General features: G+C 54.5%; 1 protein-coding gene across 1 annotated transcript; it reads left to right on the top strand.

Moving 5' to 3' along the window:
* The first annotated feature begins 218 nt into the window (after positions 1–218).
* MPHOSPH10 (M-phase phosphoprotein 10) lies at positions 219–10,962 on the top strand. Its single transcript, XM_056124432.1, has 11 exons — positions 219–351; positions 1,937–2,621; positions 3,687–3,844; positions 4,286–4,517; positions 6,356–6,497; positions 7,413–7,480; positions 7,962–8,099; positions 8,599–8,709; positions 9,664–9,771; positions 10,276–10,506; positions 10,723–10,962. The coding sequence occupies exons 1-11, from the start codon at positions 263–265 to the stop codon at positions 10,867–10,869; spliced, it is 2,109 nt and encodes a 702-aa protein (XP_055980407.1). The 5' UTR covers positions 219–262; the 3' UTR covers positions 10,870–10,962.
* The last annotated feature ends 1,340 nt before the right edge of the window (positions 10,963–12,302 follow it).

Below are 12,302 nucleotides of genomic sequence, written 5' to 3'. Positions count from 1 at the left end.
ATCTTAAAATGTTTTAAAAAAATGCTTGTTTGGAGAAAGTTCAAGGGCCCCTGGATCGACCGATGGCTAGTTCCGCCGTTCCGCCCCGCCCCACCCCGCCCCTGCCCGTGCGCCGCCCAGCGTCCCCGCGCTGCCGTTGGCTCTGGCGAGGGGTGGGCCCGGAACCTTTGTGCGGCGGAACCTTTGCTGCGCGGCTCGGGGTCGTGCCGGCGCGTGGCGGGGCGCGGCTTCCGGCGCCTCTTCCTGCGCGTCGGCCGCGGCGATGGCGCCGCGCGTGGTTCGGCGCCGCACCCTGGAGCGGTGCCTGGGCGAGCTGGAGCAGGCCACCGACCGGCCCGAGTGCTTCCTCACGTGAGTGCGCAGAGACCGGGGGCGGGCGCGGGAGGACGCACGCCCCCACGTTTCCTGGGCCCACGTTTCCGGCTAGCCTACGCCCCCTCGTCGCCGGTCGGAGGGTTTTGCACAGCGCGATCCCCACAGTCGCCGGGGTTTAGGAGGAAACCGAGTCCGGTTGTTAAAGCCTGGGTGCGTCCGCACTGACCCCCGCGCCCTGTCGCCCAGCTGCTTGCGAGTCGCGCAGTCGCTGGTTGCCTGCGACCTGTGACGCGACCGCCGCGCGCCCCGCAGGCCTCAGGCGTCAGGCTCCGCTCCACGCCCACGCCCCGAGTCGCCGACACGCTCGGGCCTCGCGGGAGCCGCCTCCTCCCTCGTGCCCCCCGCAGTCATTCCGACTCGCTTCTCCCTGGGAATCCCGTGGCAAGTCTCATCGGCGCTGTCCCCGAATCGGAGTAGAAGCGCCACGACTCAGCCGCAGCACTGTCTGCTGCCGCAAGGTTCCGCGGACCTCCGGATCACCCCGAACTTCTCTTCCTTTCCCGTTGGAGATCGGGGTTCCAGTCTAGGTCATCTGGCGCATTTGCTTCCCAATCCCTGGTGGTTTCTCTGGGTTTTGTAGTTTAGGGGCCACACCCATGCACAGGGCAGACTCCTGGCTCTGTGCTCAGAGATCACTCCGGGCGGTTCAGGAGGCCTGTGGGGTGCCCTGGATCCAACTCTGGGCAGCTGCTCGCAAGGCAAACCCCCTTTCCCCCTCCACTGTCTTTGGGCCCTGCTGTTTTCTTTTTAAGCGAGAATTAAAGGTAGCCCCGAGGCCAGCCTGCTCTCCCCACCTGTCCCTGCCATCCACCTCCAGTCCAGTGAAACTTTCCCCCAGACTCATCAAGCTCCCCAAAGCTCTCCCGGCTTACACGGTTCCAGATTTTGTTGTGAGCCTGTTTGTAGGCCTCACCTCAAATGTCACATCCTCAGAAACATTCTTACTCACTTGCGGTGTTGGGTGGGGGGGAGCAGAGGGAGTGCTCAAGTGGTATTCAGGACACCTGTGGTATCCCACCAGTGATTCTTGGCCAGCAGGCCTGGTGGTTCAGTGTAGGGGCCTGAGGATGTGGTGCCTGAGATCACATGGGCCACCCCAGCCATGCTCAGGCTCTCCAGGGCATCTTTTGGTGATGCTCAAGGCTCATGTTGTGCCTGGGACTGAGTTCGAGTTGGGAACAGGCTGGGCATCCACCTTAACAGCTGGATTCCCTCTGATGACCCTTGCCAGAGCCTGTTGCCCCTTGGCTCTCAGAAGGAGGGGAGCAGCGGAGAGTTTTAACAGCAGAGAATTCCAGACCAAGATTGACAGATTAACCAGCACCAGTGTGCCTGCCTCTAATCTGTGTCACAGATTCATGGATGGTTCTGAGCTTGTAAGTTGGATCTTATAACCCTCGTTACGAATTTAGTTCATGAGCAAGTGCCTGCAGTGAACTTTTTTTCCAATTTAATTTTGCACCAGGTTGGATCTGCTTTGCTTTTCTTTCAAAATGCTGTGAAAGTCTTTCCTCTCAACATCTCCATCTGACTTAACATCTTCCTCTTGCCCCCTTGCTAGGATTCGAGATGATCTGGCATCCCGCTTTACCTCTTTAACCAAAGTGCTCTACGATTTAAACAAAGCCCTGGAGAAGGGCCAGATCCACGGCAGCCCTTTGCAGAAGCTGGTGGTCACCAGTTTTGATGATGAGCAGATTTGGCAGCAGCTGGAATTGCAGAACCAGCCAATCCTGCAGTACCTGGAAGATGTCGTCAGGGCAACCATCGACGACGATGACCTTAGTCTCCTCCCTGAGGATGACAAGCAGGAGTGCCAAGAAACTGGCTCTGAAGTGGAGGCTGATGGGCCAGAGGACCCAGAACCAGGTTCGGAAGAGGAGGAGGAGCAGCATGAGGAACTGTCAGGCCTGCACGGTGAGAAGCCCCAAGGGGCCAAGAAGGCCAACAGATTGGACCTGAGCGCAGACCCAGACTTCAGCGACGAGGATTCCGATCTTGACTTTGATATCAGCAAGTTGGAACAACAGAACCAGGCGGCCAGGAAGGTGCCTGGGAAGACCCTGGAAAAGTCCGTCGTGGATGACAAGTTCTTCCGCCTGGCTGAGATGGAAGCCTTTTTAGAGAAGATAGAAAAGAAGGAGGAGCAAGGAGAGGAAGAGGGGGATGATGATGATGAGGTTGATCTTTTTGAAGATATGGATTCTGATGAAGATGAAGGGCTATTAGGAAGTCAGAGACTTAAGGTAAAATTTGGGAGAAGGAGAAAGCAAGTATTTCCTACCTCAAGGAGTTGTTTTGGTTCACACAGAGAGATTCAGAACTCACAAGGGTGGGAACCAATGCCATAGCACAGCAGGGAGGGCATTTGCCTTGCATGTGGCTTACACAGGTTTGATTCCCAGCATCCCATATGGTCCCCCCAATCACTGTCTGAAGTAATTCCTGAGTTTAGAGCCAGGAATAACCCTTGAGCATCACTGAATGTGACCCCCCTCAAAAAAAAAAAAAGCCTCACCAAGGTATAAATATGTTTAGATCATTTAAGAAAAAGAAATTAGGGACTGGAGAGATAGCACAGCAGGTAGGGCGTTTGCCTTGCATGCGGCCGACCCGGGTTTGATTCCCAGCATCCCATATGGTCCCCTGAGCACTGCCAGGAGTAACTCCTGAGTGCAGAGCCAGGAGGAACCCCTGTGCATCACCGGGTGTGACCCAAAAAGAAAAAGGAAAAAAAAAATTATTAGAAAAACAAGCCATCATTTCCTTTTTCACAAACCCTTTTTTTTTTAATTTTTAAAATTTTTTATTTTTATTAGTGAGACACTGTGAGGTACAGTTGTAGACTTACAAATTTTTGTGCTTGGGTTTCAATTATACAATGATCAAATACCCATCCCTCCACCAGTGCCCATTTCCCACCACCACGGATCCCAGTATCCCTCCCACCCCCCAGCTCCCCCATCCCACCCTTCCTCTGTGGCAGGGCACTCCCTTTTGTTCTCTCTCTCCTATTGGGTGTTGTGGTTTGCAAAAGAGGCAGTGGGTACAAAACCCTTTTTTTTAGAGCTTAAGAGTTGCAGGCAACAGATAATTTGGGGGGGGGGGAAGGCAGGGGATTGTGAATTCACTCCTTAGCCCTCAAAATAATTACTTAAGGATTCAGAATAATGTTAATTGCCTGAGTGTGTGTGTGTGTGTGTGTGTGTGTGTGTGTGTGTGTGAGAGTGTGTGATGATTCAGTGGGGTCCATCCATTTCCCCACCCCCCCCAATCCTTAGTTTAAAAGTTTTGGATTTCTTTTGTTTTAGTCAAGGAAAAGTTCCAGAAATCTGAAATACAAAGATTTCTTCGACCCAGTTGACAGTGAAGATGACCCAGCAGCTATCTGTGTAGAGGAGCAGGGTTCAGACGAGGAGGAAGATAGAACCGAAGAGGGAGAAGATGGAGAAGATAGGAGTTCAGAACCGTGAGTACTCTGGATTGTTCCGTTCTGAGCCAGAGCTTGCCCAGTCCTTTGGCAGATGAGTGCGTGTTTCAAGACGGAGTCTCTAAGACAGGGAGTTTGAAGATGTCTAGAGGAGAGAGTTGGAGTCCACGGGACATTTAAGGGTCCCCAACAAGGACCAGTGCCCCTGGGATTGCCAGTCAGAAGCTTTGATTGGTCCTTCATGCGAGTAAATACCTGGTGGGGTCATCATGGGGACCTGATTGTGTTTGGGATCGACACATGATTCTGTTCTGTTTTTCCTTGCTGATCCCTCTCGGCCCTTTCATCACTGAGTGCGTGCAGGTTTAGGGGTGTTAGCTGTTCTTAGTTCTGCGAGAGGCCTTCAGGACTTGGCCCTGCTTTCCTGTTGTCTCCCCGACATATGTCTCTCTTCCTTTCCTAAGCGCTTCCATCTTTCAGGGATGAAGATGTCGACCTGGAGGAGAGCAAAAGTGATCAACCACGCAGAGCCAGCGCAAAGAGAGTCACATTTGCTCTGCCCGAGGAGGAGGATGAGGATGAGGAGGAAGAAGAGGAGGACGAGGAAGAGGAGGAGATGGAGACAGAAACAGAGACGGAAGGCTTGGGCATCCTCAAGGGTGAGAAGGATGCCAATGAAGTGAAATCTTCTTTTGAGAAAAGACAGGAAAAGGTAACTTGGGGATCAGGGATCCTTTTTATATGTTAGCTGAGACATGGAGCCCAGCTTGCTCATGACCAATCAACCCGGGTGGCTGGGTGTCTGTGTCTGTGCGTGACATGAGTAATATGTCTTCTCTTATCAAGGAAGCAAAACTCTCAGAGCACAGTGTGGGGAGAGGCAAACGACGGCTAGTTCACAGGGCTCCGACCTGGTCTGGCGTGAAACCCCTGCTCACTGGCCTGTGCCTCAGACCTCACATGCTTTCCAGGATGTTTCATTCCTGCTCCCTTGTGCCGGCTGCCCGGGAGGACAGCTGACTCGGACTTGATTGAGTGCCACAGATTCAGTTCAGCCCTGTCTGCACATCGTTCAGAGCAGGTCTTAGACATGGAGTTCTGTTCTGCCACCTCATGCACACACATGGGCTACTTCTCTCTGTTCAGTATTTGGAAATCTCTTCATTGAATTCTTGGTCAAGGTCAAGAAGAAAATCCTCCTGGTGTGTCAGCAAGATTTGCTTAGAGCCAGTCTCCTATTTTTTCCATTTGCAGTGAAACATGTTTAACCCAAAGGTGTCTTAAAATGCATTTGGTGAATCTAGAAGTAACCTTTTAACATTAAGGATCAGACATTTTGGGGCCTGGAGCGATAGTACAGTAGGTAAGGCACTTACCTTGCTCACGCTGACCTGGGTTCCATCCCCTGCATCCCATCGGGCCCCCCCAAGCACTGCCAGAAGTAATTCTGAGCAGAGGGCCAGGAGTAAACCCTGAATGTCACTGGGTGTGGCAAAAAAAAACAAAACAGAATGGCCACAATTACAACAGTATTATGATTGCCACTGTTACTTAATCATTTTTAAGAGGATGAGATCACCACAATTATAGACAACATGAAGTTAAGTTGCAGATAAACGTCTTGCTATTTGCAAAGAACGTTGGAAAAACCAAGCAGATAATTAGGAAAACTCAGATGTTGTAGAAGGCAGCTGGGGATATCCATTGTACACTGTTGGCTTTATGCTTTTTTTACTTTTTCTTTTTTCCATTTTTTTTTGGGCTACAGGTGGTAGTGTTCAAGGGCTGCTCCCGACTCTCTTCTCAGGTGGCTCTGGGGACCAAGTCGTGCTGGGGCTTAAACTCAGACCTTTGTGCAAAGTATGCACTCAATCTGTTGAGCGCTCTCTGACCCAGTAATACTGTTCTTAAATTTTAATTACTTAATATTTATTTACTTCTAGTTTGGGGCCCATACATGCCAGTGCTCAGGCCTTAATCCTGGATCTGTGCTCAGTGATCACTCGTGGTGGGGCTCAGTGGGAGTATGTATGGTATTGAGGAAGGAACCCAGGTCAGCCAATGCACAGCCAGCTCAGTCCCCACTGTGCTGTCTCTAGGACCTCTAGGGCCCTGACAGTTGTTTTCAGAGAAAATCAGGATTCAGGTTATGGGGTTAAAGGTCTGCGTGGGGTTTGTGTTCTAATGAAAAGAAGCTGACTCCATGGGCAGTGCTCTGACGGTGCATCCTTATGGGAGCTCCTAAAGGCAACAGAGAGCAGTTTGATCCAGGTCCGCTTGGTGCTGCTGTGGGTGGGGGGTTGTGGGTCCTGGCAGCGTGTGCCCGGTGCTGCCCACTGGGGCCTTACGCTCCCCTCATCATCATCCATTCACCAGCATGGGCTGGTAGAGGGCCGAGTGTGTGCTGAGGGATCTTGCAAATGGGCAAGGGGCAACAGGTGTCTGAAGGTGATACCACATGCCTCTCCAGCTCTCTGCGTGTGCACCACCATCCACTGTTCCCCTGGGTCCGAGTCCATCCCTACAGGCCCACCTTGGTATGTCCCCCAGATGAACGAGAAGATCGCGTCTCTGGAGAAGGAGCTGTTGGAGAAGAAGCCCTGGCAGCTGCAGGGGGAAGTCACAGCCCAGAAGCGCCCAGAGAACAGCCTCCTGGAGGAGACGCTGCACTTCGACCACGCAGTCCGCATGGGTACGCGCGCGCATGCATACCTGTTTCCTCACCCTACTTCCTGTGTCCATGCATGCGCACCTGCCCATGCCCGCGTGCCCACCTCGCTGTTCCTGCCCCCTTGGTGGTTCTCTGCCCACTGAGAAAGGGGGGGACGTGCTGCTTCCTCGACTTGATTTAAAAAGCTGATGCTGAAGAGCACGGTGGGCCACACGCACAACGGTGCAGTCTCTGTGTGCGTGTGTCTGCGTATGTGTCTGTGTGTATGCGTATTTGTTTGCATGTGTCAGTATGTTTGGTATGTGTACAAGTGTCTGCATGTGTGCATACATGTGTGTCTACGTGTGCATGTATGAGTACATGTTTGTGCATGCATGTACGTGTGTGTGTGTGTGTATGTGTGTGTGTGTGTGTGTGTGTGTGTTTCTCCCTGAGTCATTGTGAGTGGCTCTAAGAAGTAGAATCTGTCCCTGACTGGCAGCCCAACCCTGATTGCTCATACCAAGTGTCCCCCATCCACGCATGGAGCCTAGCAACCAGTGCCTTTGCATTTTCTGCTGCTGTTTTGTGGATGGAAGCCGGGAGGGAGGTTTGGATTTGGAGCCCACCACACCCAGAGGTGCTGCTCATGTCGCCATGCAGTGCCTGCCGGTGAGCTGGGCTTGGCTCCTCCCAGACCTGTGCCCTCACCTCTTCCGGTCCATTTGCCCCTGGACTTAGGCGGTGACTCCAACCATTCCCTCACTGGCCCAGCCCGTTTCTTTTCCAGTACAGGATGGGAAAGGGTGACCTGGGCAGGGGTTGGAGGGTCACGCTCCTGGACAGACTCTGGTCTTGCGGTTCGCCAACAGGACCCTCTCCCCCTCCTTTTGTGGGGCGGGTGTAGTGTGGGGGTGGCTCAGAACTGGCCTCACAGTACCTGCGGTGTCCCCTCAGCACCGGTGATCACCGAGGACACAACGCTGCAGCTGGAAGATCTCATCAAGCAGCGGATCCGGGACCAGGTCAGTGAGGACTCTGTGTGGGAGCCCCAGCGTGTCAGGGCAGGGCTACTACCGTCTCCTGGCTATGGGGGTTGTGTCTGTACCAGCTCTGCACTGAGATGCCTTCCGGCCCGAACGGTGCTTTGGCAGAGCCAGAGCTGCTCTCATTGGTACCTGAGAGCAAGGCCAGCGCCATTGAACATCTCCCCTAGAGATCGGGGTACTGGCACCAGGGCCCTGGTTCCCTGAGGAGATCAGGGGACCTGGTCTATCTCCTGGCCTTGCCTGCTGTAGGCTTGGGGGCTTAGGAACTGTCCCAGTTCAATGTGGTCACACCCCACAGCCCATTGTGGATGTGGTATCTGATGTGGAAAAAGGAGGGTCAATTCCTGTAATCGTTTTTTGTTGATGAAACAACCTTATCTTGTGGACGGGGACTGAGGTGGTGTGTGCCAGGTGCTGTGCTTGGTTGGTCGGCCGCCCATATGCCTTTTCCATCCAGGCCTGGGATGACGTAATCCGGAAAGAGAAGCCGAAGGAGGACGCGTTTGAGTACAAAAAGCGTCTGACTTTGGACCACGAGAAGAGCAAGCTGAGCCTGGCTGAGATCTATGAGCAGGAGTACATCAAGCTCAATCAGGTGGGTGCCACCGGCAGGTGGTGGCTCTAGCCCCATGGGTTCTGCTGCAGCAGAGCCAGGAACCTGCAGTCACTGGGCTCACGGGCTGGTCCCCATGTGCTGGTGCGCCCTGTAGCAGGGCTGACCTGTAGCATTTGGGCAAGGGCTGGGGGTCAAACGCGAGGTGTTGAGTTTGTGATAATTTCAGTGACAGCTCCAAGTGACAGGATGTTGACATGCCCAGGATTGGCCGGCTTCCTCCTCCTCCCCAGCACCTGCAGAGGGAGTTTTTTGGTGGTGCCAGGAGAAGTTGTCCATTCTGAACAGAAGCCAGTGCCTGGCATGTGAATGAGCACATCCCAGGTGCTCTGCGTTGACCAGACTGGCCCATGTCTGTGCAGGGTCCCTGAGGTCTGCAGCCCAACCCGACCCTAGGATCAGGGACGCTGCCTGTGCACCCCGAGGACTAGGTTGTCGATGCGTCCCTGCCACCCCATCTTATGAGAACTTCTTTCCAAAGCAAAAAGCAGCAGAGGAGGAGAACCCCGAGCATGTGGAGATCCAGAAGATGATGGACGCCCTTTTCCTGAAGCTGGACGCCCTCTCCAACTTCCACTTCATTCCCAAGCCGGTAAGGGACAGCTCTTCCAAGCAGCCCAGGGCACCCTGACGCTTCTCTGTGCTTCGGGGCTGTAGGGCCACCATGGATGACGCCTGTCCCATTCCCTGCCAGTTCTGCTCCTGCTCTTCCATTCCCCTCCCCCCCGCCCCAAGCCACAGGCGGCCCTCCTACCCGATCCATTGTGTTCCAGTGGGGGGTCTGGGTCAGCCTGGCACGGAGTCAGCCACTTTTCGGGCTCAGGTCACTTGTCCTGGTACCTCAGAGCCCACGGGATGCTGTGCTGGTGCTGACAGTGGCCACTGAGCTGAGGAGGAATTGGCAACAGGAGGGTCTCTGTGACTCTGGGTGCCCACAGCTGGCTGCTCCCCTCCAGTCCTGCCCTCTGTGGGCTCCCTCTGCCCCCAACCCTGCCCTCGCCCCGCAGCCTTCTCTCAATGCCCCTCTCCTCTTCTCATCCCCCTTACCAGTCCCTGGAACCCAGGAAACCTGCTGGCTGTCCTGGGGTCCTACCCCCAGGGCCCCTGACTGTCCCCTGCTGCTTGTTGGAGTGTCACAGACCATGGGCTGACCCAGAGGTCAGAGGCCGAGCCTGGTTCCTTCCCCAGGCCTCGGGGTGGCGCTGGTGCTATGAGGTACCATCAGCCACTCCCGTCTCATGCCCCACATGTGGCCCCGTGTGAGATTACATTATACTACACATAGGTTCCTGTCAAGGGTCTACGTGACACTGGCATGTCCAGAGCCAGGTGGCAGCAGGTTATCTGCGTCCCCTCATGGCCAGCGGGGCTCAGCACCAAGGGGGCTGGTGGAAGGTCCTGAGCACTGTTGTCCTGGGGATCCCTGCCTGCCATCAGGACAGTTCCTGGTGCCGCTGGCCTGGGTTTCTGTCACTGCAGGCTCCCATTCCAGCACCTTCTCCTGGGCCTCCTGGGGCTCGATGCAAAACCAGCGTCTCTTTTCTAGCCTGTCCCTGAGATTAAGGTTGTGTCCAACTTGCCGGCCATCACCATGGAGGAGGTGGCGCCCGTGAGCGTGAGTGATGCCACCCTGCTGGCACCCGAGGAGGTCAAGGTGAGGAACCCCGGTGCAGGGCCGGTGGGGCCGTGGTCAGGCCAGTGGGTAGAGGTGTGTGGGCCCACCAATCAGCACAAGGCTAGGGCACTTGCCTTCCGTGCAGCCAAGCTGGCTCAGTATTCTGCACCCCATCATGGTCCTCCAGCCCTGCCCAATGTGGCCCCTAAAACAGAAACAGGAGAAAACGCTATTTAAAAATGCCGAGTTGGGATCTGGTGGGGATCCACTTTGGATCCAGTGAGTGGGGTCCATATCTAGCTGGTCTCTGTCCTCACCCTCCTTTCTTCTCAGGGGCCCCTTACATGACCAAGTTGGGCTTGTGTGTGACCGGATCTGGAATGGGGCATTGGGGAGGGCAGGGACCTTGCCCATGGGGGCTGCAGGCCTTGGTGCTGGCGCAGCCTCTGGGGAGAGGCTGGCCATGCTCCGTGGGACTTGCTTGGCACCATCTCCACAGTTGCTCTATCACTCACTGCTCTGTGGCTGGTTGTTTATCACCAGGAAAAGAATAAAGCCGGAGACATCAAAACAGCTGCAGAGAAAACCGCCACAGACAGGAAACGCGAGCGGCGGAAGAAGAAGCTGCAGAAGCGCCTGCGGCTGAGGGAGAAGGAGAAGCGCAGGAAAGCACTGGAGAAGACGAGACCGGAGCAGGCAGCCAAGCTGACCAAGGCGGCGGCCGTCAACAAGCTCCAACAGCTGACCAAGACCGGCAAGGCAGCACTGCTGAAGGTCAGGCCGTGGGGCTTGGGACTGGGGTTGCGGGCAGGGATGGCACCAGCACTGTCCCCTGCTGGGAGAGGCTGCCGGTGGCCCTTGTGTCCAGCCCTGCACTATTTCCCCCAGTCTGCCTGAGGTCCATTATCCCTCATTCCTCCTGGGCCCTTCTTGTGATATTCCTTGTGCTTCCTGTCCAGCAGAAACATGTGTGTGTGATTTTCATTGCAGGACGAAGGAAAAGACAAAGCCCTCAAGTCATCCCAAGCTTTCTTTTCAAAGTTACAAGATCAAGTGAAAATGCAAATCAGCGATGCCAAGAAGACAGAGAAGAAGAAGAAACGACAAGACATTTCAGTCCAGAAGCTGAAATTGTGACATCCAGGCTGCAGCGAGAGCACATGGCCATGTAGCTAGCATTGGTGTTTTCTAATAAAACTTGGGGTTTATTTATTCTGGGTCTACACCTGGCCATGCTCAGGGCTTACTCCTGGCTCTCCAATCAGGGATCACTCGTGGCTGGGCTTGAGGGACCCCCTGCAGCTGTGTCAAGCTGCACCTTGACAAGCGCCATAACCCCTACACTGTCTCTCTGGCCCTCGGAGACCCTGTCTTGGAGTGGGGCACAGGGTTCCACAGAGTTTGAGGACAGACGGCCTCTTTGGAAAGTCCTTTCAGCTTTCTTGGGGAGGGAAGAGGTGAGACCTAGTTCCCGTGACCCTTTCCACATGGTACCTTAGCCAGGGCCAGGCCCCAGCTGCCTGCATCCTGACCATCCCCCTTCCATCACCCTGGCCCTCATTCCCAGAACCTCAGGGTCTGTGCGCATGTGCACAAGCCATCCTCTCAACGTGGGAATCTAATGACCTGAACCTGAGCAAAGGCCTTGCCTGGGCTCAGCTGGGCTTCTTGTGGCTCCCTGTGGGCGTAAGAAAGGGACAGACATGGGGGGAGGGGGGGAACAGAACAGAAGGGTGGGGTGGCTGAAGGGGTAGGAGGTGGGACTAGCAGAACAGGCCTTTCTGACCTCACCCCTGCCGAGCAGCACAGTCCATGGTCCAACAGCTGAGAGCCACCAGCACTGTGAACTGGGTGATCAGTGGTCACAGTGGGAAGATGTCCTGGCCCCACACATTTCATACTGGGCTGCGGTGTGCATGCCTTAGTCCTTCATCTCTACTGGCTGAGAAGCCGTTGCTGGCTCCTGTGTGTGGACAGGATGTGGCCATGGTGTGTCGTGGGAAACCAAGCACAACACTGAGTCCAGATGCAGTGGAACAAGTTTCTGTCTATATAGGACAGATGCCCCTCGTGCCTCTGCTCACACTGATCTGTCAGGCCCTAGGCTCCCACTGACCTCAGTAAAAATGGCACTTTATAGGGTGATGACCTGTAGAGCTGTTTTGTGTGGGAGTTTTTGGGGTTTGGGTGTGTTTTTTTTTTTTTTGCCGTCTGTTTTCTTCTTTGGGGGCCACACCCAGTAGTGTTCAGGGTTCACTCCTGGCTCTGCACTGGGGATCACTCCTGCTGATGCTTAAGGAACCATATGGGATGTGGGGGATCAAGCGTGGGTCTGCCAGGTAGGAGGCAAGTGCCATTCCCACTGTGCTACTGCTCTAGCCCTTTCACTGATTTTTTTTTGTAATGTCTTAATTTGAAAAGAATATTAAATTGTGGACTTGTCTATTTTGATTGTGTGTTTATGCCTGGCTTATTTTGAAACTTCCTCACGTATGATGTTTATGTCTTCTCTGAGTTCACCTGGTTATATAAAATGGCCTCTGTTTTTGGAGCGGGTACACACCCCATGG

The sequence above is a fragment of the Sorex fumeus genome, unplaced genomic scaffold (assembly GCF_029834395.1).
Source record: "Sorex fumeus unplaced genomic scaffold, SorFum_2.1 ptg000051l, whole genome shotgun sequence".
NCBI lineage: Eukaryota > Metazoa > Chordata > Mammalia > Eulipotyphla > Soricidae > Sorex > Sorex fumeus.
Note: the sequence above shows the minus strand (reverse complement) of the source record. Positions and strands in the feature narration are given on the sequence as shown.